At 40.4% G+C, this 27,207-nt stretch overlaps 2 protein-coding genes and 3 non-coding genes across 6 annotated transcripts in view; 2 read left to right on the forward strand and 3 right to left on the reverse strand.

Annotated features, from left to right (window-relative positions):
• On the forward strand, positions 1 to 13,374 carry LOC133545470 (oocyte zinc finger protein XlCOF6.1-like). Of its 2 annotated transcripts, XM_061891099.1 has the most exons (4): positions 1 to 34; positions 2,993 to 3,091; positions 5,251 to 5,470; positions 10,177 to 13,374. In XM_061891099.1, the coding sequence occupies exons 3-4, from the start codon at positions 5,251 to 5,253 to the stop codon at positions 11,436 to 11,438; spliced, it is 1,482 nt and encodes a 493-aa protein (XP_061747083.1). In that variant the 5' UTR covers positions 1 to 34; positions 2,993 to 3,091; the 3' UTR covers positions 11,439 to 13,374. The 2 variants fall into 2 exon arrangements, with proteins under 2 accessions (XP_061747083.1, XP_061747082.1); XM_061891098.1 differs by lacking the exons at positions 1 to 34; positions 2,993 to 3,091 and adding an exon at positions 8,251 to 8,389 and having other exon boundaries at positions 5,363 to 5,470.
• Positions 1 to 27,207, reverse strand: part of LOC133545415 (gastrula zinc finger protein XlCGF52.1-like) — a 229,945-nt gene that overhangs the window by 154,732 nt on the left and 48,006 nt on the right. The window lies entirely within an intron of this gene.
• Positions 22,709 to 22,781, reverse strand: trnak-uuu (transfer RNA lysine (anticodon UUU)). Its single transcript has one exon. It is a non-coding gene; the product is annotated as a tRNA-Lys (tRNA).
• Positions 25,206 to 25,278, forward strand: trnak-uuu (transfer RNA lysine (anticodon UUU)). Its single transcript has one exon. It is a non-coding gene; the product is annotated as a tRNA-Lys (tRNA).
• Positions 25,854 to 25,926, reverse strand: trnaf-gaa (transfer RNA phenylalanine (anticodon GAA)). Its single transcript has one exon. It is a non-coding gene; the product is annotated as a tRNA-Phe (tRNA).

The raw sequence follows: 27,207 nt of genomic DNA on the forward strand, positions 1-27,207 counted from the left end.
CTGGGACAATAGTGAGTGGTGCACACTTCCTTCGCCCGGCCACAGAACTTCTTCTTCTTCTTCTTCTTCTTTTGTTTTTATGGCGGTTGGCAAGCAACCTTCTGGTGTGCATTACCGCCACCTACTGTAATGGAGTGTGGACCGAGGTGGATCCCTACTCTATATTCTTTTACTTAACCCAGTGTTTTTTAAATATGTGTATATTGCTTTATATCCTATGTTTTCTGAATGCAATCCTAATATATCTCCCACTTCTAACCTAATATTTTCTTTTGCTAACTTATTTTCCAGTATTTCTCTTTCTCTATTATATTTCCTACATTGTATTAAGACATGGTCAACATTTTCTATCTGGTGGCAAAAATCACACAGCCCTGTAGTATGTTTGCCTATCAATTTTAGTGAACTATTTAGATATGTATGCCCTAATCTCATTCTAGTCATAATGTCTTCTTCCTTCCTATTTCTACCCCCTCCTCTCATTACACCTACTTTCCTCTGGACTTTGTAAAACTCTCTACCTTTTGTTTCCTTATTCCAATTATCCTGCCACTTTTTATTGTGTTCTATCTTAATTATGCTCTTCACTTCTTCTTTACTGTGCTTCATCTCCATGTTTACTTCTGTTTTAGTGGTTGCTTGTTTTGCGTATCTATCAGCTAACTCATTTCCCTCAACTCCTACATGAGCAGGAACCCAGAGAAATGTTACCACACCTCCCGCTTTATTTATTCTGTAGATTGCCTGAACTATTTCATAAACTATATCTAGTCTTGTTTCTGATGTTATGTTTTTTATGCTCGTCAATGCACTGCTGGAGTCCGAGCACACGACTACTTTCCTAGCTTTGTTTTCCTCTATCCAGTTAACTGCCATATAAATTGCTACCAATTCCCCCGTAAAAACAGATAGTTTATCACTAATTCTTTTATTCAACACTATATTTCTCTGTGGGATAACTGCAGCAGCTCCTACTTTACTATTTATAGTTTTTGATGCATCTGTGTATATCATAATATTATCAAAAAACATTTCCTCAATCCGTTGTTCTATTTGGTAACTATTTAAATGTCTATTCTTCAGTAACTGCATGTCTACCTTTGGGTTTTCATACATCCACGGTGGTATTGCAGGAATTGGTACTGTAGGGCTCACTTTAATATCGTCAATTTGTGTTTTTTTACATATATCTCCTATTATCCACCCAAAACTATTCATTTTTTTCTTCCCTTTTTCTTGGCAATTTGTTAGCACTTGACGGGTTGGATGTCCTTGCTTGGATCCTTTTAAGTTTGCCCAATAAACTGCTGAGAGTTGATCTCTCCTCATGTCCAAAGGTTTTTCATTCATTTCTACTTGTAATGCTGCCACTGGAGTAGATTTAGTAGCTCCACAACATAATCTTAACGCCTGCGACTGGATCCGGTCTATTTTCTCAAGTAGAGTTTTTGAAGCAGATCGATAAATAATGCATCCGTAGTCGATAACAGACCGAATTAAAGTGATATATATTGTTTTCAATGTTAACCTATCAGCCCCCCAATCTTTACCCCTCAAAGCCCTCATTATATTTAACACCTTTTTACTTTTCTCCATTATCTTGCTGATGTGGGTTGACCAGTTAATATTTTTATCAAACCATATTCCTAAATATTTAAAAACTTGTACCTCTTCTATGTTTTCTCCATAGAGTTTTATTTGGAGCTTGTTTTGTATTTTCCTCTTCGTAAAATGTATGACTTTTGTCTTTCCAACAGAGAATCTTAAACCCCAAGCCGTCCCCCAGTCTTGAACATTATTTACCGCTTTTTGAATCTTCTTTTCTATATAATTTGTATTTCTACCTCTCTTCCACATCACTCCATCATCAGCAAACAATGCCACCTCCACTAACCCTTCCACTTCACTAAAAACTTCATTTATCATGATGGAAAATAGTACTGGACTTATTATACTCCCTTGTGGGGTCCCATTTTCCACTTTGTATTCTCTACTATATTCATTTTCTATCTTTACTAATAATGTTCTACTTGTTAAAAAGTCTTTTATCCATCTGTACATTCTTCCTCTAATCCCAATCCTATTTAGTTTCATCAGCAACCCCTGTTTCCACAACATATCATACGCTTTCTCTATGTCAAAAAATACCGCAATTATACTTTCTTTATTTATTTGTCCCTTTCTAATTTCCTCTTCCAGCTGCACTGCTGGGTCATTTGTGCTTCTTGCTTTGCGAAAACCACTTTGGTAGTTTTTTATAATTTCTTTTGACTCTAAATAATATATTAATCTTTCATTAATCATTTTTTCCATTACTTTGCCCAAATTTGAGGTCAATGCAATCGGCCTATAATTTCCTGCCTCTTCCGGATCTTTCCCTGGCTTGCATATTGGAATTATTACAGCTGTTTTCCACTCATCTGGTAATTTTCCTTCTTCATATATCCTATTATATAATTTCAAGACCACTTCTTTGCCGATGCTACCTAAATTTTTTATCATTTGATAACTCACCAGGTCTTTCCCTGCCGTCGTATTTTTAACTTTTTTTAAAATTCGAACCATTTCATCCAAAGAAAATGTCATATCCACAGTGTTGATAAAACTATTATCGTTGTCTTCCTTCATTTCCTCAATATTTACACTAATTGTTTCTTCTCTCTTTTGTTTTTCTACATTTTTCAAATTATCATTACTGTGCACTTTAACAAAGGTTTTTGCTAAAAGTTCTGCTTTTTCTTTATTTCCTACCACACTCCGCATTCCATCTTTCATCACATGATTTTTATGTTCTTTTCTGAGCCCTGACATTCTCTTGATCATTCCCCACACCTGGCTTAAAGGAGTAGTTCTATTTAGTGTTTCACAAAAAGTTCTCCAATGGTGTTTTCTTGTTTTTTTAATAACATACCTTACTCTAGCTTGATGCCTTTTATACTGGATCATGTCTTGGAAATTATGTGTTCTTCTCAATATTCTAAATGCTCTATTCCCCGGCCACAGAACAGAAAAAAAAGTCCCATTTAAGAGTTGCTGGTGTAACAATAGGAAGAATATATTCCACTCCTCTCTTCTACACGCGGCTTATGAGGTAATATACATTATATATTTTTTTATATTATTCTGTTATTTACCTGATATGTTGTTCGAAGCTAACGTGCTAGCGTTAGCAGGCCTTTGTAGCAAATGCTAGCGTTTCTTGAGGAGTGTATTGTATATGTTCTCTGTGAGAATTATATTGACTTATTTAATACTTTAACTGTTTTTTTTCTGTATATTACAGTCACGCCTAACATCATTAAATATGTGTTACTAGACAGAAACGAACGTCTCGTAATTTAAGTCTGGAATAAGTCACATGGTATTATATTAATAATACATTCTATTTGCTATAGCGCTTTTCAGTGTACTCAAAGACGCTTTACAGGATAAAAATGCAATCATTAAAATTATTATTATTATTATTATGACAGTGTAATACAATGTATTACACATACATTGCATCTATATGTGTTGGTGCTAACTTTATTAGCAATAAATACAAATTATGTTGTTTGCACGAACTGCTATTACCTTGATAACATCCATCCATGTTCCTACCGCTTGTTCCTTTTGGGGTAGCGGGGGAGGGGGGGGGGGGGGTGCTGTACGAATACACTATTTGAACAATTGTAAGCAATTAATGCTCATTCAGTCAGACAAAAATACATATTTAATGAAATAATTGTTAAATATTAAAAATAGCTTTAATATACTGCACACAAATTAAACATGCATCAATAGTTTGTTTGTAATCAAAGCATGAGGAACCCAAATATTCTAATATATATATATATATATATATATATAATCGCAAGGAATTTTCCAAAATGTTTTGGTATCCTAGAGCATTCAAAGTTCCTTTCACTGGAACTAAGGGGCAAAGCCCAACTCCGGAAAAACCAACCCCACACCATAATTCCCCCCCCCACCAAATTTCACACTCGGCACAATGCCGTCGGAAATATAGCGTTCTCCTGGCAACCTCCAAAACCAGACTGGTCCATCAGATTGCCAGATGGAAAAAGCGTGACTCATCAGTCCAGAGAAGGCGTCTCCACTCTTCTAGAGTCCAGTGAAGACAAGCTTTACACCACTGCATCCCAAGCTTTGCATTGGACTTGGTGATGTATGGCTTAGATGCAGCTGCACGGCCATGGAAAACCATTCAATGAAGGTATCTGCCTACTGTGCGTGGGTTAATTGGAAGGTCACATGAAGTTGGGAGCTCTGTAGCAACCGACTGTGCAGAAAGTCTTTGCACTATGTGCTTCAGCATCTGCTGACCCCTCTCTGTCCGTTTACGTGGCCTTCCACTTGATGGCTGAGTTGCTGTTGTTCCCAAACTCTCTTTACTTTTCGTGTAATAAAGTTGACTTTGGAATATTTAGGAGCGAGGACATTTCACGACTGGATTTGTTGCACAGGTGGCATCCTATGACAGTTCCACGCAGGAAATCACTCAGAGCGGCCCATTCTTTCACAAAATGTTTGTAGAAACAGTCTCCATGCCTAAGTGTTTGATATTATAAGTTATTAGAACACCTGATTCTCATCATTTGGATGGATGGCCAAATACTTTTGGCAATATAGTGGGTATATATATTCTCACGCCAGCACATTTCTTAAGGTGTGAGTGGGGTTCAACCAACATACTATCACACGGCCACACTCACTGGCACTTGTTACACGTGCTTCACTGCACTTCTGTTTGTTTTCTGTCGGGTTAAAAAATGTTGCTTTTGTAGAAAGAAGAACAAGGAGAGGATATTGCGCTTAAAAGTAAAGCCAACCGGCCAAAGCTCTGTAGTCCTGGTTACCGATGACGTGAGGTGGGACTATTTTGGAGGTGCACGTCAAGGTTGGCTGGTAGGTTGGTAGTGGGAGGAGCGAGTTGGCGTCACTTGATGCTGCAGCACAATGAAACGTTTTATACATGCAGACTGACTTCATGCAGTCATGACGGTATTAAAATCCCAACAGGAGGTTTTATATAAGTTGTTACTTTTTATCAATAATTAATGTAAATGCAGAAAACAAGATCAATTACACAATTCATAATAATCAATAACTGATGATTATTCCACGTGTAGAAGAACATCACCCCGATGTGGTGTCAGTCCACTTGGAAAATATTCTATTTGATAGACAAAAAATATTTGACACATTTGAGCTGAAGTTTGTTTGTGTTGTCTTGCGGACGTCCAACAGATGAACGCTCGTCAAGAAGGTCTCCTTCAGCAGCAGGAGGATCCACAGCCCCCCCACCTTAAAGAAGAAAAGGAGGATCTCTGGGTTACTCAGGAGGAAGAGTTGGTTCCAGGGCAAGAGAAGGCGGATCACAGCAAGTTTCCACTGACTGTTGTCATTGTGAAGACGGAAGCGCATGAAGACAAACCACCTGAGTCCCCACAGCTTCATCACAGTCCAAGTAAGCACAACATATAGATGTTTTCTAATATGTTTGCTAAATAGTTAAAAACTGCCAGTACAACGCGGCTAACATTATAGGTAATAGTAATCCTCTATTGTGCCTTTAAAGCCCCTTTAAAGTCACCAACATTAATCCATTTACTTGTAGTGACCTTTATATTAGCCAAGTTTTAGCAGCATTGTAATTGTAAGAGCCAACTTTGAGGAACTACTTTTAGTCAAACGGCTCCTTCCTCGCAGAGAGGTAGACTAGCTACTGAGCTGCTGCTGCATCGCTTCTGGTTTGGTAAAAGTTTTTTCTAGATTATAAATCATGCCTCACACTTGTATCGGCGAAGGTTGTGGCCATACACCGAGAAGTTGGTCATATTAGTTTTAAACCCAAGGATGTCGCTAGGAAGACACGGCAAGATGCTCATTTAGCAACAAGCTGGACAAGCTAAAGCTGCAGATTGCGACACATAAGATGGTCGGGGACAGCTGCATTCTGCTCATCACGGAGACGTGGCTTCACCCGCTCATCCCGGACACGGCTATCGAGCTAGCGAGCCGCACAACACGTCGGCATGACAGAACCAATGACTCCGGTAAGAGCAGAGGAGGGAGGCTATGCTTCTACGTCAACAACAGCTGGTGCACCAACACCAAGACTGTTACCAGTCACTGTTCATCAGAATTGGAGTACGTTACTGTGGAATGCAGATTCATCTACCTTCCACAGGAGTTTAATGTTGTCATGGTAACGGCTGTTTTACATACTAGTACGGCACTCAAGGTGTTACTTGACTCCATTAGCAGTCAACAAATTGCGTACCCTGAGGCGGTGCACATCATTGCTGGGGACAAAAAAGGCTACCTTTTTTTTATTTTAGCTCTGCGTTCAGTACCATCCTCCCCCACAGACTGGTGCCCAAACTGACGGGGCTGGGACTGGCTTCCTCCATCTGCCACTGGATCCTGGACTTCCTGACAAATCGCTCTCAGAGGGTGGAAGTAGGCTCCCACCTCTAAGTATCCATCAGCATCAGCACCGGCTCCCCCCTGGGGCTGCGTGCTAAGCCCCCTACTCTACACCCTCCACACTCATGCCAGCAATACCAATATTAAATTTGCAGACGACACCACAGTAATTGGACTAATTTCTGGGAGGGATGAGTCTGCCTACAGCAGGGGTCACCAACCTTTTTGAAAGCAAGAGCTACTTCTTGGGTACTGATTAATGCGAAGGGCTACCAGTTTGATACACACTTAAATAAATTGCCAGAAATAGCCAATTTGCTCAATTTACCTTTAACTTTATGTTATTATTAATAATTATTGATATTTAATGAAATATTTCACAAATATTTTTCGTCGTAAAAACAGAAGCTAAAATTAAGAATTAAATTAAAATGCATTTATTATTCTTTACAATAAAAAAAAATAAATCTACTTGAACATTGATTTAATTTGTCAGGAAAGAAGAGGAAGGAATTTAAAAGGTAAAAAGGTACATGTGTTTAAAAATCCTAAAATCATTTTTAAGGTTGTATTTTTTCTCTAAAATTGTCTTTCTGAAAGTTATAAGAAGTAAAGTAAAATAATAAATGAATTTATTTAAACAAGTGAAGACCAAGTCTTGAAAATATTTTGTTGGATTTTCAAATTGTATTTGAGTTTTGTCTTTCTTAGAATTAAAAATGTCAAGCAAAGCGAGACCAGCTTACTAGTAAATAAATACAATTTAAAAAATAGAGGCAGCTCACTGGTAAGTGCTGCTATTTGAGCTATTTTTAGAACAGACCAACGAATGACTCATCTGGTCCTTACGGGCGACCTGGTGCCCGCGAGCACCGCGTTGGTGACCCCTGGGCTACAGCAATGAAGTAGAGCGGCTGACTGGGTGGTGCAGGGAAAACAACCTGGTACTTAACACCACCAAGACGAAGGAGCTGATCTTGGACTTCTGGAAGTAAAAAAATATAAACATCCAATCACTGTACATCAACGGGGACTATGTGGAAAGGGTCTCTAACCTCAGATTCCTGGGCATCCAGATCGAGGAAGACCTGTCGAGGAGTGCGAACACCTCAGTGATCATCAAAAAGGCATAGCAGAGACTTTACTTTCTGAGACTCCCCAAAAAGAAGCACCTGTCACAAAAACTGCTTGTCTTTTAACCGCTGCTCAATAGAGGTTGTGCTGACATACTGCATGTGTGTATGGTATGAGCAGAGAGAAATGCACTTCAGAAGGTCATAAAAAGTGCCATGAAGATCACTGGCTGCTTTCTCCCCTCCCCAGATGAACTGTACAGTGCCATGTGCCTCAAAAAGGCCCATCATAAGTAGGGTTGTCCCGATCCGATATTTGGATCGGATCGACCGCCGATATTTGCCAAAAAATGTGTATCGGCAAGGCATGGGAAAATGCCGATCCAGATCCAGTTTTGAAAAAAAAAAATCCTGTCCGTGTTTTTCAACGCACCGATTTAAATAATACATTCCACTCTTTTGCTGCTCCCTAAGCTCCGTTCCGCATTTTCCAGCACACCTTCAACACATCCGCAGGTCTGTGTCCTAACCGTTAAAACGGCAATGTAAATTAAAAGTTACGGTAAAAATGTCAGCTGTGTGGGACTATTTAACCCTACAAAACGAAAAAGATGAACATACTGTAGCGACTGCACTCTGCCAGCAACATTAACAGGCAACCAATGGTCGCTGCTAGAGAAAACTGCAACAATTCTTAAACCCTTCCAAGAGCTGACAGCCGAGGTTGGTGCGACATGCTTTCTAGACAGTGCGAGCGAAGAACTCAGAGGGATTCAAACCATGAAGGCCACCTTACTCGATGCGATGGACACACGTTTTGACCATGTGGAAACATAACCCCTCTATGCCGTGGCAACAATGCTAGATCCACGCTACAAAGACAAGTAAGAGCTTTATAATTATTTGAGCATTTTGTAAGCTTCAGTACTATATTGAAAATATTTTACGCTACAGCTGGCATTTATTTCTTTGTCAGTATTTCAGTAGCCTAATGTTTCATAGATATAAGGTGATGGGAATGTATTATTATTATAATATTATTATTTATTATCATTGTTATTATTCTTATTCTCCTTCAGTTATATGATGGGTGAGGAAATGAATGTCACTGTTGATCATTTCGGATCTATTTTGTGAGTTACTTGTTGTAATTGAACATTAATATGTGGAGACTGGCTGAATCATTATTAAATAATTGATATATCTTTATTACATTTTATCCAAATGTTAAGGTTCTTCACTAGTTCTACCAACCTGGATCAGGCAAAGTAGGCACTAAAGGTGGAGGTGATGAATATGGAACAAGAACTGAAGACTATGCCCACTGGAGAAGGTGTGACTAAGGCTGAGATAGCAAGGCAAACACCAGGAAGGGAGGCTGGAAGCTCAACCAGCAGCCTCGGCAGCTACTTTGATGAGATACTGGAGGAGAGCAGCCAAGTTCCTCAGTGCTCCTTGCACAAGTGTTGAGAGTGAGAGGCTTTTTAGCACAACCTCACTCATCATTGATGAACACAGGAGCAGGCTGACACCTGAACATCTTGAGGTGCTCGTCTTTGTTAGAAAGAATCTCCCCATAATGCTCAGACTGCAGTCAGGGGGGCAAACAATTGAAGGGAGTTTGTAGATAGTTTTTTTTTTTTTAAGTTTACACTTGTTCAAGAGCAAGTATTGATGCCGAGTTATAGACATTTCATCCCACTCAGGTTGTTTGTGTGTTTTGCTTTATTTAATAATGTTTACAGCATTATTCGCACTTTATACCGTTAACTTTTTCGCTGTTCAATGATGCCATTTCTGTTTGTCATGTATAATTGTGTCTATTTTGTGTTTATCCTTGAATAAACAAGTCAGTTTCTTGTTACCAACCATTGTGTATTATTCAAACTCACCTAATTCAGCTGGCTAGTTGTTATCAAGAGTATTGAAACCATTTTCAACATGAATCTGACAACTAAGTAGGCTAAATAACTTTAAACTTTAATACATGCTCGGATAGGCCAGTATCGGCCAGTGTCGGTATCGGATCGGAAGTGTAAAAACAACATCGTATCGAATCGGAAGTGCAAAAACCTGGATCGGGATATCCCTAGCATGCAGCAAAAGGAAATACACTTTCAACCCACAGCACTCGCAGTGAGAAAACTCGACAACAAGATGGCATCATAGCAGAGACAATACAGTATACAGATTTACACTGTAAACGACCTAATCTTTCCTCCATGTTTATACCTCAGTAAATGACATTAAAATCACAGGGGGCGCTGGAGCCTATTCCAGCTGCACTCAGATTAAAGGGAATTTATGGCTATATAGATTTTAGGCCATATTGCCCACCCCTCGTAAAAATCTGTCTTCTTTTCCTGTGAATAATGTTGTAAAGAGCAGCGTGTTTATTTTCAGGCCAATTCATATACCGTATTTTTCGGACTATGAGTCGCGTTTTTTTTTGTAGTTTGGCCGGGGGTGAGACTTGGCAAAACTATAAAAAAAAAAAGTTTTTTGTTTTTTGGTCTCACCCCCGCTGGACTGTGGAGAAGACTGTGACTTATAGTACGAAAAATACGGTAATAACTTATTATTTTAAGTAAATGTAAACATACTGAATGCCTCATGTGACTGAGCAAATCTGGACATTTCTCAAGCATGTTTGTCATTTTGTATCCTGCAGACGTTTGTGAAGAACACCTTCTGCCTGAAAAACAGGAGTGTAGCTTCAGGATGGTGAAGGAGGATTCTTCTAAGAGGACGACCAGCTGCCACAGACCCTCTGGCGTCTCCTTTTCCTCTTTGACACAGACCCTTCCCTGTAAAAAGGAAGAGGAAGATTCACTGACCCTCCACATTAAAGAGGAAGCGATGGAACACAACATCAGTCAGGAGGGAGATCATCTTGAACGACTGGTGGAGTTCCCAGTGATTGGTGTCCTCGTGAAGAGTGAAGATGAAGAGGTCAAAGGTAAAAGTGAGGAGAAGAGAGAGGCGGATCCTCCGAGCAGCAGCTCAACACAACACATGACAACAGAAGCTGATGGAGACCACTGTGGAGGATCACAAGCAGACAAGCTCTTAGCTCCACTATCAGATAGTGAGGACACAACGTCACACTCTCCTGACACTGATGATGAAGACTCTAAAGATGATAAGACATGTCACACTGACAACACTCACTTCACATGTTCTCACTGTGACAAATCCTTTCGTTCCCGTTCTTATCTGAAAGTACACATGAGAACACACACTGGAGAAAAAACGTTTTCCTGCTCAGAATGTGGTAAATGTTTTACTAACAGTCAGAGTTTGAAAGTGCACATGAGAACACACACTGGAGAAAAACCGTTTTCCTGCTCAGAATGTGGTAAATGTTTTACAATAAGTACGAGTTTAAAAGTACACATGAGGATCCACACTGGAGAAAAACCTTTTTCTTGTTCATTTTGTGGTAAAGGTTTTACACAAAAAAATGTGTTGAACGAACACATTTCAATACACACTGGAGAAAAGCCTTTTACCTGTTCAATATGTGGTAAAAGTTTTACACACAGTCAGACTTTGAAAAAACACACAAGGTTACACACTGGTGAAAAACCTTTTATCTGTTCAATCTGTGGCTCTTCTTTTCCAAGGAAGGAATCTTTGAAAGTGCACATGAGAACACACACTGGTGAAAAACCTTTTTCCTGTTCAGTCTGTGGTAAAGGTTTTGCAGAAATTCAACATTTGAAAAGACACAGGAAAACGCACACTGGTGAAAAAACACATTCCTGTTCAATCTGCAACAGAAGCTTTTGTGACCTATCAACCCTTAGAGCCCACATGACAACACACCCAGGAGAGAAAGTGTTGAGTTGCAGTGTGTGTGGTGAAAGATTCTCTTATAAGAAGCAGTGTAAGAAACACAAGTGTGCTGGTGAGAACAGCAGCAGCAAATGAAACTGCAGGATTTGAAATAACCCTAATCCCTAACCTCAAGGCATGATTTTGACTTTTTATTGTTTGACTTTACATACTTCCAAATATTCCTGCCAAGTAGGGGCAGCAAGGTAGACAAAAACATATGAGTAGAGTGACCATCTTCTGAGAATGTGCCGAATATCTTTAGACACCTCGGTCTTCTCTCCAGCACCATTGGAACAAAATAACATTGGACTACTTCTCCCTTTAAAAAGGAAGATCCCAGTAATTTATCCCAATACCTGGATTATTTGGCTTTCTTGCGGTAGATAACTCCTGCACCAGAACCCACCAAAAACAACTGTAAAGAACCTTGGCAGGTGGAATGATGCAAGCCTGAAGGAAAAAGACCAGGTGCAACAACTGCATAAGGATATCAGCAGTGGCCTACATACAGTCCATCGATAACACCCAACTGCCTGGAAAGTTAAAGGCCTACTGAAACGCACTACTACCCACCAGGTAGTCTGATAGTTTATACATCAATGATGAAATATTAACATTGCAACACATGCCAATACGGCCTTTTTAGTTTATTAAATTGCAATTTTAAATTTCCCGGGAGTTTCGTCTTGAAAACGTTGTGTAATGATGACGTGTACGCAAGACGTCACGTGTTTTTAGGAAGTATGAGCGCTGCACACACACACACAGTCGTCTGCTTTAACCGCATAATTACACAGTATTTTAGAGATCTGTGTTGCTGAATCTTTTGCAATTTTTTCAACTAATATTGGAGAAGTCACAGTAGAACGATGGAGTTGGGAAGCTTTAGCCTTTAGCCACACAAACACACAGTGATTCCTTGTTTAAAATTCCTGGAGGTGAAACTTTACTATGGATCAGAGCGCGGTCAAGCGTACATGAATCACGACGGAATGTCAACCAGCAGGTTTCGGTGAGAAAATTGTGGTTAAAAAGTCGCTTCTTACCGGAGAAAAGCTGAGCTTGTGCCGTCCATAGCTGCCGTCGACTCCCCTGAGACATTGGCGTCAACACACCCGTGGACGTACACTTCCGGCTATCAGAAACTGTTGAACTCAATAAAACATTAGCAACACAATAGAAAGATAAGGGAATTCCCAGAATTATCCTAGTAAATGTGTTTAAAAACATCAGAATCCGTCCCAATTCCATCGCGTTTTTTTTTTGTTTTTTTTCTAGTCCTTTGCTATCAATATCCTTAAACTCGAAGCTTTCATCCTCGCTCAAATTAATGAGGAAATTGTCGTTTTCTCGGTCCAAATAGCTCTTTTTGTTGGAGGCTCCCATTAAAATCAATGTGAGTATGTGAGGAGCCCCCACACTTGCGACGTCATCGTTTGCGACTTCCGGTAGAGTCAGGGCTTTTTTCTTAACACCGAAAGTTGCAAAATTTATCGTGGATGTTCTCTACTAAATCCTTTCAGCAAAAATATGGCAATATCGCGAAATGATCAAGTATGACACGTAGAATGGACCTGCTATCCCCGTTTAAATAAGAAAAGCTCATTTCAGTAGGCCTTAAAGGCCTAGTGCCTGCAGTTCGAACTCCTCCCGAGGATACTGTGGCCCCTCGCAGGTATTAAGGTCCCAATCTCAACCGTGGAGACATTGGAAAGAGGAGTCACAGGCTACATCAAAAAATGTCTCAGAGTTCCACGATGCCTTATAGGGCTGCGAATCCTTGGGTGTCCCATGATTCAATTCAATATCGATTCTTGGGGTCACAATTCAATAATATATCGATTTTTTCAAAACGATTCTGTATTCATTCAATACATAGGATTTCAGCAGGATCTACCCCAGTCTGCTGACATGCAAGCAGAGTAGTAGATTTATTTTTTCAAAAGCTTTTATAATTGTAAAGGACAATGTTTTATCAACTGATTGCAATGATGTAAATTAGTTATAACTATTAAACGAATCAAAAATATGACTTATTTTATCTTTGTGAAAACATGTGTTGTTAAGCTTATGAGATGCCATGCAAGTGTAAGCCACTTTGACACTATTGTTCTTTATTTTTATTTTTTATAAATGTCTAATGATACTGTCAACAAGGGATGTTTAATCATGGCTATGCTGAATTTATAACTAATATTGATACTGTTGTTGATAATATTAATTTTTGTTTCACTACTTTTGGTTTGTTCTGTGTCGTGTTTGTGTCTTCTCTCAATTGCTCTGTTTATTGCAGTTCTGAGTGTTGCTGGGTCAGGTTTGGTTTTGTAATTGGATTGCATTGTTATGGTATTGCTGTGTAGTGGTTTGTTGGATTGATTAAAAAAAAATTGATTTAAAACATTTTTTAAATCGATTCTGAATCGCACAAGGTATTCGATTCTGAATCGCACAACGTATTCGAATCGATTTTTTCCCACACCCCTAATGCCTTACCACCGTAGGCTTCTAAAGAGAGGGTGTCATCAGGCTGCCCCTCACCAGTCTCACAGAGGAGTTCAAGTGTGCAAAAAACTAGACTCAGATGACACTGAATGAATCCAGAGACTTAGTAGTGAGCAACAATGCACCGCCCTTGGCGACAGAGCGCAAATGGAGACCAGCCAAATCAGTGGAAGCCGCAACAACAGACCTCAGACATGCTGACATTGTGGGCTATGTACAGCAAGGAAGAGGAGGCTTTGGGCTCACAGCTACCGGCCCAGCTTGGAATAAGGCCACAGCACCAGAACGGAGAAAAATGGTGATGGACCAAGTACGCCGCCAGGAGGAGGCTGCAAGATGGGCCAAAGCAGAAATCTCTCTGGGCAAACAGGGTCAGTGGTCGAGATGGGACAGTGTGGAGAGGAGGAAGATGAGCTGGAAAGAACATGAGGGCCATGGAAGTGAGGCAGTTGAGCTTTGTCATCAAAGAGACATATGACATCCTTCCAACATCAGTTAATCTTCACTATAGTGGTTCGGCGAAGAACCAGTGTTTGCCCTTTGTTCCATGCCAGCCACTCTCAAGCACATTTTCACAGGGTGCAAAAGCAGTCTCACCACTTACCAGAGGGAACAAGATAGCTCTTTTTTCAAAAATCATCATAGATCATGAAGGCAATCCGAAGAAAGAAAGGAAATGCCCTGACTCTGATTCGGCCCTGGGTTGCTGCGGCTAAAACACAAAGTATTAACCACTATACGATCACGGCTGTGGCAAACCAACCTGATTTATAATGTGTTTGCTTCTTTGATGTCTAATGGTAAAATATCTATTAAAGTGACATTCTGTTTGAACAACATCATGGAAGATAATCTCATTCAGTGTGCTAATACTTAATGTTCGGGGACATTTCTGTCGCATTAAACAAATAAAGTAAATGGACGTCCTCATTCATCCAGGTCATTGTATTCTCAGGTCATGAAATGGATCGCAACTGGATTGTTCAGTTTGTCCTGGACGACGTTTCGCTCCTTATTCAAACAGGCTTCATGTTGGCACGGCTTGTCAGCCATGAGAGTGGCCTAAAACATTTTCTGGAACTTTCCCTTCACTTCATAGATTCGTACAGCTGTTGTGGTGGTGTTAAAGTGGACATTAGTATACCTGATAGACGGACGTCCTCAGGATGTCGGACAGACGTCCTCAGGATGTCAGATAGTATTTTGAGTCTTTTTTTAATTAAATCACATACAAACATAATGGGTGATTCATCGAGCCAGATTTGAACCATTGACCTAAGCACTTCAGCACGAGCAACTACAGTCCTTCGCTCTACCAACTGAGCTATCAAAGAGTCTGCTGTATATTTAACTCTTTAGCAATTTAATGTAAGAAAATTAAGATAACTTGTACGGATTTGCACACATTTGTAATTATTTGCAATAACGGAAGCATCAGTTTCTTCAGTACATTAGATGGACTAAAACATGGCAGTACATTTGTTCCCCTAAATCTATCTTAAAACTAAGGTCCAAACTGATTTCCTTACTTTTTGACAGGATGATAACATTTCTTAACAAGATTTAGGAGTGAGTCTAGACAACGTCTGCTTTGATCAAGTGTTCAAGTGATACTAACTCTGATTCTTGGATCAATATTGTGATATAATGATAATTTACTGATACGTTTTTAAAGCTCAAACTTACAAAGACCCTTCCCAGTCAGTTTTCACCAAATCTTTTATAAAGTCATCTTGAAAATCTATTTTTCAATTAAAAATATACCAAAATGAGGCCATGCCATTGAAGAATATTTTACTACAAACAATGTTATGAGTATTGCATACAATTGGCAGATTTTGGTTGTGGTCCAGCAGTCAACTACTGCAAGACAGCCAAAGAATCAGTAACGGGAAAAGTTAGCTCGGCTCTTCCGTTTTAAAGGGCGAAGTCATCAAATATCGTTTTGTTCTAATGGCGCTGGAGAGAAGGCCAAGTTGTCTAAAAATGTCCGGCACATTCTCTGAAGATGGTCATTCGACTCATATACTTCCGTGCCCGTTCACACATTCCACTCGGAGCCGCTGACCACAACATCATCTGTTCACTTCCGTCATACAAACAGGAACTAAAGCCCCACAAACCACACTGCAGCAGTGCCCCCCAGTGGATGGAGGACGCCACCACTCAACTCCAATGCTCCTTAGCTTGTACTGACTGGGCCATTTTTGATGGTAGTCTGAATGGCAGAGTCTCTGTCATTACAGACTACATCAAATTCCGCATCACCTTCACAAAACCGACCAAAACAATAAATATCGATCCCAACTTCAAACCATGGATTACCCCACAATTAAAACATAGCCTGAGAGAAAAACATAAATCCTTCTGGCAACAGGACTGGACCAACTTCAAGGCAACAAATAGGAATTTACAAAACGAGGTACATAGAGCAAAACTGAAGTACAAAAACAAATTGGAAATGAATTCAGCAGCATGAACACCAAGCAGGCCTTTCAGTAGGTGAAAACCCTGACAAGATGCGGACCAAAAACATCATGCACTGTCAGTGACCCAGAAACCCTCTCTAAAGACCTGAACACATGTTTTACCCGTTTTGATAATTTGGATTTCTCACCAGAGTGCCAAGATCTGCTGAGAGCCCTCCCATCACCAGACCCCGAGTAACAGGCCCCCATCCACAGAGGAGGAAGTATGGAGTCAGCTGAGCCGCTGCATGCCAGGCAAGGCACCAGGGCCTGATGGCATTCCAGCCAAGGTGATCAGGGACTGTGCCATGGAGCTCTTCCCTATCCTACACTTTCTCTTCTGTCAATGCTACCAGACTGCAACAATACCCACATTTTGGCAAACTGCAACCATCATCCCAGTACTGAATAAATCCAGACCCACAGAACTCAACCATTACCGCCTCATAGCCCTCACAGCCATAATTATGAAGTTCCTGGAGAAACTGCTGCTCTATATCATCTTTCCAGTTGTCACCCCACACCTGGACCCCCTCCAATATGCCTACAGGGCCAGGAGGGGTACAGAGGATGCTGTGGCCTGCCTGCTGCATCTCCTCCTCCAGCATCTGGACTTTCCATGCAACTTTGCCAGGATCCTCTTTATGGACTTCAGCTCCGCCTTCAACTCCCTACAGAAGCATCTACTGATCCGGAAACTACACCATCTCAACATCCCCCCTCAGCTGATCCACCTCACCCACAATTTCTTCACCAACCGACTGCAGGCATTTGGTTGGACTATCATAACACAGTCAAACATTTCACAGAGTCATGCACAGCCAGTTATCTGAATATCAATGTCAATAAAACAGGAGAAATGTGGTTCAACCCCCCCTCACCTCAGCACTCCATCATCATGAACACACAAAAAGTTAAAACAGTTGACACGTTTAAATACCTGGCCGTAACCTTGGACAATAAACTCACCTTTGATCAACACACCTCCGACATACAAAAAAGAAGTAAACAAAGACTGTTACCATCGGCAAACTTAAAGGACTATACGTTGCATCTCACCTCCTGTTATTACTGTACCAAAGCATTGTTCACATCCTTCTGTACTGTTCCACATGTTTTTTCACTATGCTTTCTGTAACCAACCAAACCAAATCACACGCATTACCATGAATTGATTAACGTGGACCCCGACTTAAACAAGTTGAAAAACTTATTCGGGTGTTACCATTTAGTGGTCAATTGTACGGAATATGTACTGTACTGTGCAATCTACTAATAAAAGCATCAATCAATCAATCAATCAATCAACATAGCAGCTAAAATCTTCGGCCTACCCACACCCAACATCTCAGATCTAAACCAGAGGTCCATCATTCGACTGGTAAACACAATATGACTCACCCACTACACCAATACATCATCCCACTACAATTAGGGTGCAGGTACATAACTATCAAATTCCGGAGGGCCCGCCTCAGGAAAAGCCTTATCCTTGCAGCTATATTCTCCCTAAACTGCAGGCCCAGCCGACCTGTCTGACAAGCCCGTAAATGTGTTGGTCATGTATGATGTCTTTGTTATTTTTGTTCGTGACCTGTAATGTCTATTGTTTAAATGTACGCCAGTGAAAATAAATTTCCCCAACGGGGACCAATACATCTAAATCTTAATCTAAAATCTAATATGCTTTTGTCCACCTTGCTGCCTTTCCTTGGCAGGGTTATTTGAAAGTTTGTTCAGACAAACAATAAAGAATCAAGATAATGTCTTGTGTCTTGAGGTTGACACAAAATAGGAACCATAACAGCTGTATGAATCTGGGAAGTAAAAGGAAAGGTCCAGAAGAAAGTAAAAGGCAATCACATGGCTGACAAGCCGTGGCAGCCGTTCTGAGGGATAATTGTAAATCCAGAGGCCCAGGCTGCAGAGAGACCAGTTTTGTATTGTGAGAGCCACAGAAGGCTTAACAGTAAAAACAACTGGTTAAAAAGAACACAAGGGTGGTCTGAAACCCTGGGTCGTACCAGGGACATTCAGAGATTTAGTCCGACACTCCCAACTGAGCTATTCCAGCCATTTAAATGCCTTTTGGGTTCACTTTTTCAAATGTAGCCAAAGTCTGCCCTATTGTTGACTTTTAAGGCCTGGAAGGAGGCCTTTCCATAGGGTCTCAGAGCCTAGTATTGGTCAGCAGAACTTGATTCCCGGAAGCTCAAAAAGAATGACTTACGGTCCGTGACTGAGCATATTAGGGTCCCTAAAATATTAAGCGCAATGCTTCTGAAGAATGTTTTACTACCAATAATTGGTTTCACATCTTGTTCAACCACTTACCATAGGGAACAAGATACCTATTTTTCAAAAATAATCATAAAAAAAGGCAGTTTGAAGAAAGGGTAAAGTGCCGTGACCCGGATTCGAACCGGGGTTGCTGCGGCCACACCACAGAGTACTAACCACTATACGATCACGGCTGTAGCAAACTGCTCTGATTGATAAATTGTTTTCTCTCCTGATGTCTAATGTTAAACGATCTGCTCAAGCAACATTCTGTTTGAACGACATCATGTAATAAAATCTCATTCAGTGTGCTAATTCCTAATGTTCTGGGGAAATGTCTGTCTCATCTAACAAATTTAGAATGTAGGACATGCTGATTCTTTTTTCAATGACATCACAAAAAAATAGTGAAAGAATCCTTGGAGCCAGAATTGGACCAGCAACCTAAGGATGTCAGCATCAGCAATTACAGTCCTTTGCTCTACAAAGTGAGATATTGAAGGTCCAGCTGGTAGTTTTTCATTTAGGAATTCAATTGATTAAAATCTAATTAACCATTGGACAGAGTTGCAGACATTTGTAATAACATGAAATAATGGAAGAACCAGCTTCTACAGTACACAAGAGATGCTAAAAAACTAACTTTTGTGCTGTGATTGGGCAGACAAAAGCTGGAATTGTATTTGATAGGTGTTTGAAAAGACGGATCCAGTTACGTGATTGGCCACGGAAAGATGAACTCAGCCGGTGATAGGTTTAGGAGAAGTGTGGGTGGCGGCGGAACAAAAAAGTTTGTATTCACACTGTGAAGGTTTAAAAGCATTACCAGAAACTCCAATTATTAGACAGTGTACCTGAATGAAACACTTGTGGTAAATCTTTTGCTGTAGGTGTGTTGGATGCACCTTCACGTCACACTGAGCCCAGCTTTATTACTCTCAGTTTAAAGTTATGTAAGGGTCAGTTTAAGACCAAACATTAGCTTAAGGGACAATACACCATTAAACAACATAACGTGTCTAAATTAAAAATGAGGGAAAGGTGTGTTCCCAGCGACCCGATTCTGGAAAAGCGGTTGAAGATGGATGGAAAGGTGTGTGACAACTGATGTAAGGATTCCAATAGCAAGGTTGGCAGGTCAGGGAGACCATTTCAGTAGTGTAAGAGCCACAGGAGGCTTATTAGTAAAAACAATTGGTTAAAGAAAACACAGAGTTGTGCTGAAACCCGGGGTAGAACCAAGGACCTTCAACTCTTCAGTCTGACGCTCTCCCAACAGAGCTATTTGAGATTTACAAACCTGTCTTGGGTTCACTTTTTCAAATGGAACCAAGGTCTAACCTGGTGGTATCTTTTGAGGGCTGGAAGGAGTCCTTTCCATGGCCATCACTGAGCCTCGAATTGGTCAGTAGAACAGGTACTTGAATCCCGGGAGCTCAAAAATAATGTCCTCCACTCCATGACTGAGCATTTCAGGGTCTCTAAAAAAATTCAGTTTAATGCTTTTGGCAAAATTCTGGGAAGCACCCAACTTAAATCTAGCTTATAGTTGGCAACTTCGGGAGAGGAGCTTCTTTTTTGCTTGAAACCTTCTTTGTTGATGACGATGTAAAACTGGCTTAACTGTCAATAATGAGCTTTGTGTTTAAGCAATTGGTGAGCATGAGCTTTGACATTTCCCAGCTTGAACATCTTAATTATTTCACTTTCATCTGTGTTTGCCAATATGGTTATTCTCTCAGATGTTTGGCAAAAAAACATTAGAAAGATCCTGGGTAGCTCAGTCAGCAGAGCTTCAGAATTCTAATCTGAGGGTCCAGGGTTGAAGTCTGTGTTCAGGTGGCCATTTTTAACTTATTTACATTTCTGCAAAGGCGTTCCTTTTGCCCCTCTGCAGCAGTCCTGTATCCTGTATTTAATTTGAAAAACTTATTTGAGCTGATGCTTCCATTATGACAAATAATTACATGTGTGCAGATCAAGAGTTATTTAAATTGTAATAAATTGAATAGAAGCGTGAGTTTTACAAGACCCTTTGATAGCTCAGTTGGTAGAGCGGGAGACTGTAGTTGCTCATGCTGAAATCCTAAGGGAGCTGGTTCAAATCTACCTTTACGGATTACCTGTTATATCTTCATGTGATGTCTTTCAAAAAGAAAAAAAAGAATGTTTGACATCCTGAGGACATCCATTCAAAACCATTATCGCTAGGACCTTGGCCTCTATGGATTCCAGTCTCTATAAGACAGGTAGGTTCCGAGCATGCCGGCCTACCGTTTAGGTCTTATTGCATTCAGTTAGGATATCACCTTGGTTGGATACTTATTTTTTTTCCCTAACCGTGTGTGTGTTGGTGTATTGGGGCGGTATAGCTCGGTTGGTAGAGTGGCCGTGTCAGCAACTTGAGGGTTGCAGGTTCGATTCCCGCTTCCGCCATCCTAGTCACTGCCGTTGTGTCCTTGGGCAAGACACGTTACCCACCTGCTCCCAGTGCCACCCACACTGGTTTAAATGTAACCTAGATATTGGGTTTCACTATGTAAAGCGCTTTGAGTCGCTATAGAAAAGCGCTATATAAATATAATTCACTATTACCATGTGCAAACTTACTCTACAAACATTCTTTAAACATTTTACTCACACTCAATAATACTTAGCTGAACTCCTGCGCAAGACGGCAACAACTCTCAATTCCAAAATATATTAGAATTACCAGTTAACGAAAAGCAAAACAAATATTTTACCTTCATTTGTGAAAACCTCTGTTGGGCTGTTTTTGGTGGGTTATGGTCCAGAAGTCAACTACCACAAGACAGCCAAATAATCCTGATAAAGGGACAAGTTAACACGGCTCTTCCGTTTTAAAGGGCAAAGTCATCCAATGTTGTTTTATTCCAAAGGCGCCGGAGAGAAGGTCGGTTTGTCTAAAATTGTCCCGCACATTCTCTGAAGATGGTCACTCTACTCACATGGTTATGTCCACCTTGCTTCCCCACCTTGGCAGGGATATTTGGAAGTATTATTGGTCAAACAATAAATAATTAAAATTGTGTCTTGTGACTTGAGGTGGACACAAAATAGGAACCTTAACAGCTGTATGAATCGAGGAAGTGAAGTGAAAGGTCCAGAATAAAATTTAAGCCACTCTCATGGCTGACAAGCCGTGCCAGCAGTTCTGAGGGATGATTTTAAATCCAGAGACCCAGGGTGTAGTAGTTTGACAGCCGAGCTAAGTCTAACAGAGGCCCCGGCTATACCCAAAAGAAGGCCAGAATGAAGCGAGCAGACTTCCAGGCTATGGCAGTTGATGTAAGGTTCAGTTAAAGACCAGCTATTGGCTTAAGGGACCATCCCGTTAAACAACGTAACAGTTGTCCAAAAAACAAATAACGGAAAGGTGTATGACAACTGATGCCAGGATTCCGCCAGCAAGGCTGGCCGATCACTTCATTAGAGTAAGAACCACAGAAGTGTCCTTAGTAAAACCAAGTGGTTAAGAAGAACCCATAGTTGTGCTGAAACCCGGGGTTAAACCAGGGACCTTCAGCTCTTTAGTCTAACACCCTCCCAACTGAGCTATTTAAGCCAACACACTGTTTAGCGTTAACTTTTTCAAATGTAACCACATTTTGCCCTGTTGTTGACTTTTAAGGGCTGGAAAGAGGCCTTTGCTTGGTGAGTTTAGAGCCTATTACAGGTACTTGAATCACGGGAACTTAAAAATAATGTCTGATGCTCCATGACTGAGCATTTCAGGGTCTGTAAAAAATTAAGCAAAATGCTTTTGAAGAAAGTTTTACAACCAACAAGTTTTACTACAAACATTTGGCAGATTTTTCACAAATGTTCCAAAAAAATTTGCGGACAAATATTTAAGTCTTTAAGTGTAGATGAAGTATGCTTCATAAAATGTTTGTGTTATGTATTAATGTTGTTTATAACAAAGACAACAATGTATTGATCAATTGACTGAGCTTATAATGCAATTTTATCAGGGGATAAACTAATAACCAATCACTGTTGAAAACTACTCAAATTAAGAACAGGTTACAAGGAAGGCTGCAGCGGCGGAAAGGGACGTCTTTTAAGAAATGTAAAGAGGCTAGCCTCAGTTGTCTGAAAAGGGACTTGAACCCTGGACCCTCAGATTAAAAGTCTGATGCTCTGCCGACTGAGCTACCCAGGCTCTTTTCAATACTGATTTGCCCAATGTCTAAGAGAACAGCCATACTGGCAACTAATTCACTTGCAAACAGATGCAAGTGAATCAGTTAGGATGTTCAGTGACAAGCTGGGAACTGTCAAAGCCCAAACTTGCCAGTTGCTTGAACACAAACCTCATTATTGACAATTAACCCAGTCTTACATCGTCATCAAGTGAGAAAGTTTTGACCAAAAAATAAACTTGTTTCCCGAAGTTGGCAACTTTGAGCTGGATTTAACTTGGATTCTCCCCACAAGTTCGAGCCAAATGCCTTGGGGACCCAAGTTTAATGGTGATTTGAAAAACTAAAACCAAAAATACGTCTTTAATCCACTTTAGCGCAAGATTCCGCCATTAAGGCTGGCAGGTCAGGGAGTCCATTTCAGTAGTGTAAGACCCACATGAGGCGTATTAGTAAAAACAACTGGTTAAGAAGAACACAAGATTGTGATGAAACCTGGGGCCAATCCAAACATTGTACTGATATGATCCAGTTTAAGAGGTTGTTCAAATTAATAGTGCTTACAAAGTACAAAGAAGAAGAATTATGAGAAACACTTTCAACCTTATTGGAAATAAGATATTATTCGTCTCAGTATGCTAATTATGACTGAATTAATTAATTACATATTACAAAACTGTTTTATTACTCATTCACATGTATAATTTTACTAATTTACTATAAAAAAAAGACAGTAAATGAATGTAAATATTTGTAAACCCTCTGAAGTGGGAAAGGGGTAGGATTAAATAAACTTTGCTTCTTCCTATTCTTTTTTGGACATGATGTAATGTGAAATGGTATAAAATTGTCAGATGTATTATGTTGTAAGTATGTTCATGTTCGAAATAAACTAAAGAAAGAAAGAAAAGTAAGAAAGTATTGATCGATTGACTGAGCTTATAATGCAATTTTACCAAAGGATAAAGTAACAGCACAAAGCACACATTAGTCATATCAAATTATGCATCAAGGCCAATACTGTACTGACATGAAATTGATATTTTTAATTTTGCCAGAGTACCTGGTTGGTTTCGCATCTTGTTCAACCACTTACCAGAGGGAACCTCTTTTTTCAAAAATCATCATCAAACAGCTGGAAGAAAGGGTAAAGTGCTATGACCCGGATTCGAACAAGCGTTGCTGCGGCCACAACACAGAGTACTAAACACTACACAATTACAGCTGTTAACTAATCCCAAAAATAAAAAATAAAAAAATGCATGTTCCAGTTAGAGAGATAAAAAAAAAAAAAAACTCTTGAAGGAATGGCACTCAATTTTGTTTCAGTTCAACTAACAAAAACCAACGAGCTAGCCAGGAGTTGAGCCTAGAATCATCTGATCTGTGGTCAGACGCGTTATTCATTGCGCCACTAGTCCTACATAAAGAATTGTTTTACAGCTTGTATATTGTACATATCTTACGCCAAAGGAACATACAGTTTAAATTAGGCTACCAAAACAGGGCTTTACTGACTGCTTATGTTGGACTTTAAAATCTAGTGACCTTCTATTTGTTGCAGCCTGGGCCTTTACCAGCTCTACCTGTTGCAGCTAACCTCCACTAAAAATTGAAGCAAAATGCGTCTGGCAAAATTCTGGGGAGCATCCAAGTTGAATCACTGTCTGGACTGGAGCCTGCAATGCCTCAGACTGGAAGCCTCTCCAGAGAGTGGTGAGGACGACGGGAAAGATTATCAGGACTCCTCTTCCTCCTATCCAGGAGATCGCAAAAAGCTGCTGCCTGACCAGGGCTCAGAATATCTGCAAAGACTCCTCCCACCCCCACCAGAGACTGTTTTCACTGCTGGTCCCTAGGAAGAGTTTCCGCATCCTCCGTAGTAGAACCTCCAGGTTCTGTAACAGCTTCTTCCCTCAGGCTGTAAGACTCTCTAACGCATCATAATTAAATTATCCCATCAACTCCCCCCAAAATGGATTAACTTGCTGGAATAAAAAAGACAATATAACATACATCCATAAACCTGGATGCATATGAAAAAGTGCAATGTATTTATCTTTACAGTAATCTATTTATTTATATCTGCACCCTATTGCTTTTTCTTTTATCCTGCACTACCAAGAGCTAATGCAACAAAATTTTGTTCTTATTTGTACTGTAAAGTTCAAATTTGAATGACAATAAAAAGGAAGTCTAAGTCTAATCCAGCTCAGAGTTGGCAACTTCGGGAGAGGAGCTTCTTTTTCGATCAAAACTTTCTTTGTTGATGACGATGTAAATCTGGCATAGCTGTCAAAAATGAGCTTTGGATTCAAGCAATTGGTGAGCTTGAGCTTTGACAGTTCCCAGCTTGTCACTGAACATGCTGACTAATTCACTTTCACCTGATATTGACAATATTGCTGTTCTCTCAGATGTTGGGCAAATCAGCATTGAGGAGGGCCTGGGTAGCTCAGTCGGCAGAGCATCAGACTTTTAATCTGAGGGTCCAGGGTTCAAGTCCCTGTTCAGGCAACTGATGTTAACCTCCTTACATTTCTCCAAAGACATCCTTTTGCCACACTGCAGCAGTCATTTCAACCTTTATTTCAACTGTATTTATAGTTTTCAAGATCGATTGTTTTTTCCCTCACATCCACTTAAGCTCTGGTGGGAGAGCGTTAAAATGTGATCATCTGAAGGTTTAACCTCAATACCTTAAACATAAATTGTTAGACAGTGTATCTGTATGAAACTTATGGTTAATCTTTTGCTGTAGGTGTGTTGGATGCACCCTCACATCACACTGAGCTCAGCTTTATTACTCTTAGTTTCAAGTTATACAGTCGAAGAAATACCCCTAAGGCAACAAATTTGTGTTTGAAACAGCCCAATGTAAGGGTCAGTTAAAGACCAAACATTGGCTTTAGGAAGGTTACACTGTTAAACCACGTAACGGTTGTCCAAATTGAAAATGGAGGAAAGGTTTGTAACAACTGTTGCTAGGATTCCACCAGCAAGGCTGGCAGGTCAGGGAGACCATTTCAATATTGTAAGAGCCACAGAAGTATTATTAGTAATAAGAATTGATTGAGAAGTTCACAGAGTTGTGCTGAAACCCAGGGTCAAACCAGGGACCTTCAGATATTCAGTCTGACGCTCTCCCAACTGAGCTACTTCAGCTTTATATGAATGATATTTGGGTTCACTTATCCAAATGTAACCAAGGTCTGCCCTATTGGTGACTTTTGAGGGGTGGAAGGAGGCCTTTTCAAGGGGGTCTCAAAGCCTAGTCTAAATAATGTCTTACACTCCATGACTGAACATTTCAGGGTCTCTAAAAAATGTACCAAAATGCTTCTGAAGAATGTTTTACTACTGAGTATTTTAGGATTATTGCAAACATTCGGCAGATTTTTCAGAAATTTTCAAAAGTTGTTAGGGGGCTAATAATTAAGTCTTCAGGTGTAAAAGAACTATGCTTAAAAAAAAGCAGTTTAAAGGGTAAAGTGCCATGAACCGGATTTTAACCAGGGTTGCTGCGGCCACAACAAAGAGTACTAACCACTATACGATCACAGGTGTACTTACCCTCCCTGATTGATAATGTGTTTGCTCCCCTGATGTCTAATGTTGAACGATCTATTAAAGCGACATTCTGTTTGAACGACATCATGGAACTGAATCTCATTGGGATGATTTCCTGTGGAAGGGACTCTCGCTGCTGTCTTGGATCCGCTTTGAACTGAACTCTCACGGCTGTGTTGGATCCACTATGGATTGAACTTTCACAGAATCATGTTAGACCCGCTCGACATCCATTGCTTTCGGTCCCCTAGTGGGGGAGGGGGGGGGGTTGTTGCCCACATACGTGGTCCTCTCCAAGGTTCTCATAGACATCATTGTCACCGACGTTCCACTGAGTGTGAGTTCTCCTTGCCCACTGGGTGTTAGTTTTCCTTGCCTTTATGTGGGTTCTTTCGAGGATGTCGTAGTGGTTTGTGCAGCCCTTTGAGACACTTGTGATTTCGGGCTATATAAATACATATTGATTGATTGATTGAGTTACATGGACTTGGTGAGTGTCACTGTCAGGTGAATAAATCAATATATCGTCAAGGTAGACATTCACAAGATGGTCCAGGAAGTCTCTTAGAACTTCATTGATAATGGCTTGGAACACGGCGGGAGCATTGGTGAGTCCAAGGGCATGACCCTGTATTCATAGTGGCCGCTCTTCTACTCGTCTCCCTCTCTAATTTGAACCAGATGGTAGCATTGCGTTGATCCAGTTTGGTGAATATTTTGACGTGTTGGAGTTGGTCGAAGACAGAAGACATGAGGGGAAGAGGGTAACGGTTCTTGATAGTAATGTAATTAAGTGGGCTGTAATTAAGGCAGGGTTTTAACGACCCGTCTTTCTTCTTCACAAAGAAGTACCTTGCTCCTGCTGGTGATGATGAC

Source organism: Nerophis ophidion, linkage group LG28, assembly GCF_033978795.1.
Source record: "Nerophis ophidion isolate RoL-2023_Sa linkage group LG28, RoL_Noph_v1.0, whole genome shotgun sequence".
Taxonomy (NCBI): Eukaryota; Metazoa; Chordata; class Actinopteri; order Syngnathiformes; family Syngnathidae; genus Nerophis; species Nerophis ophidion.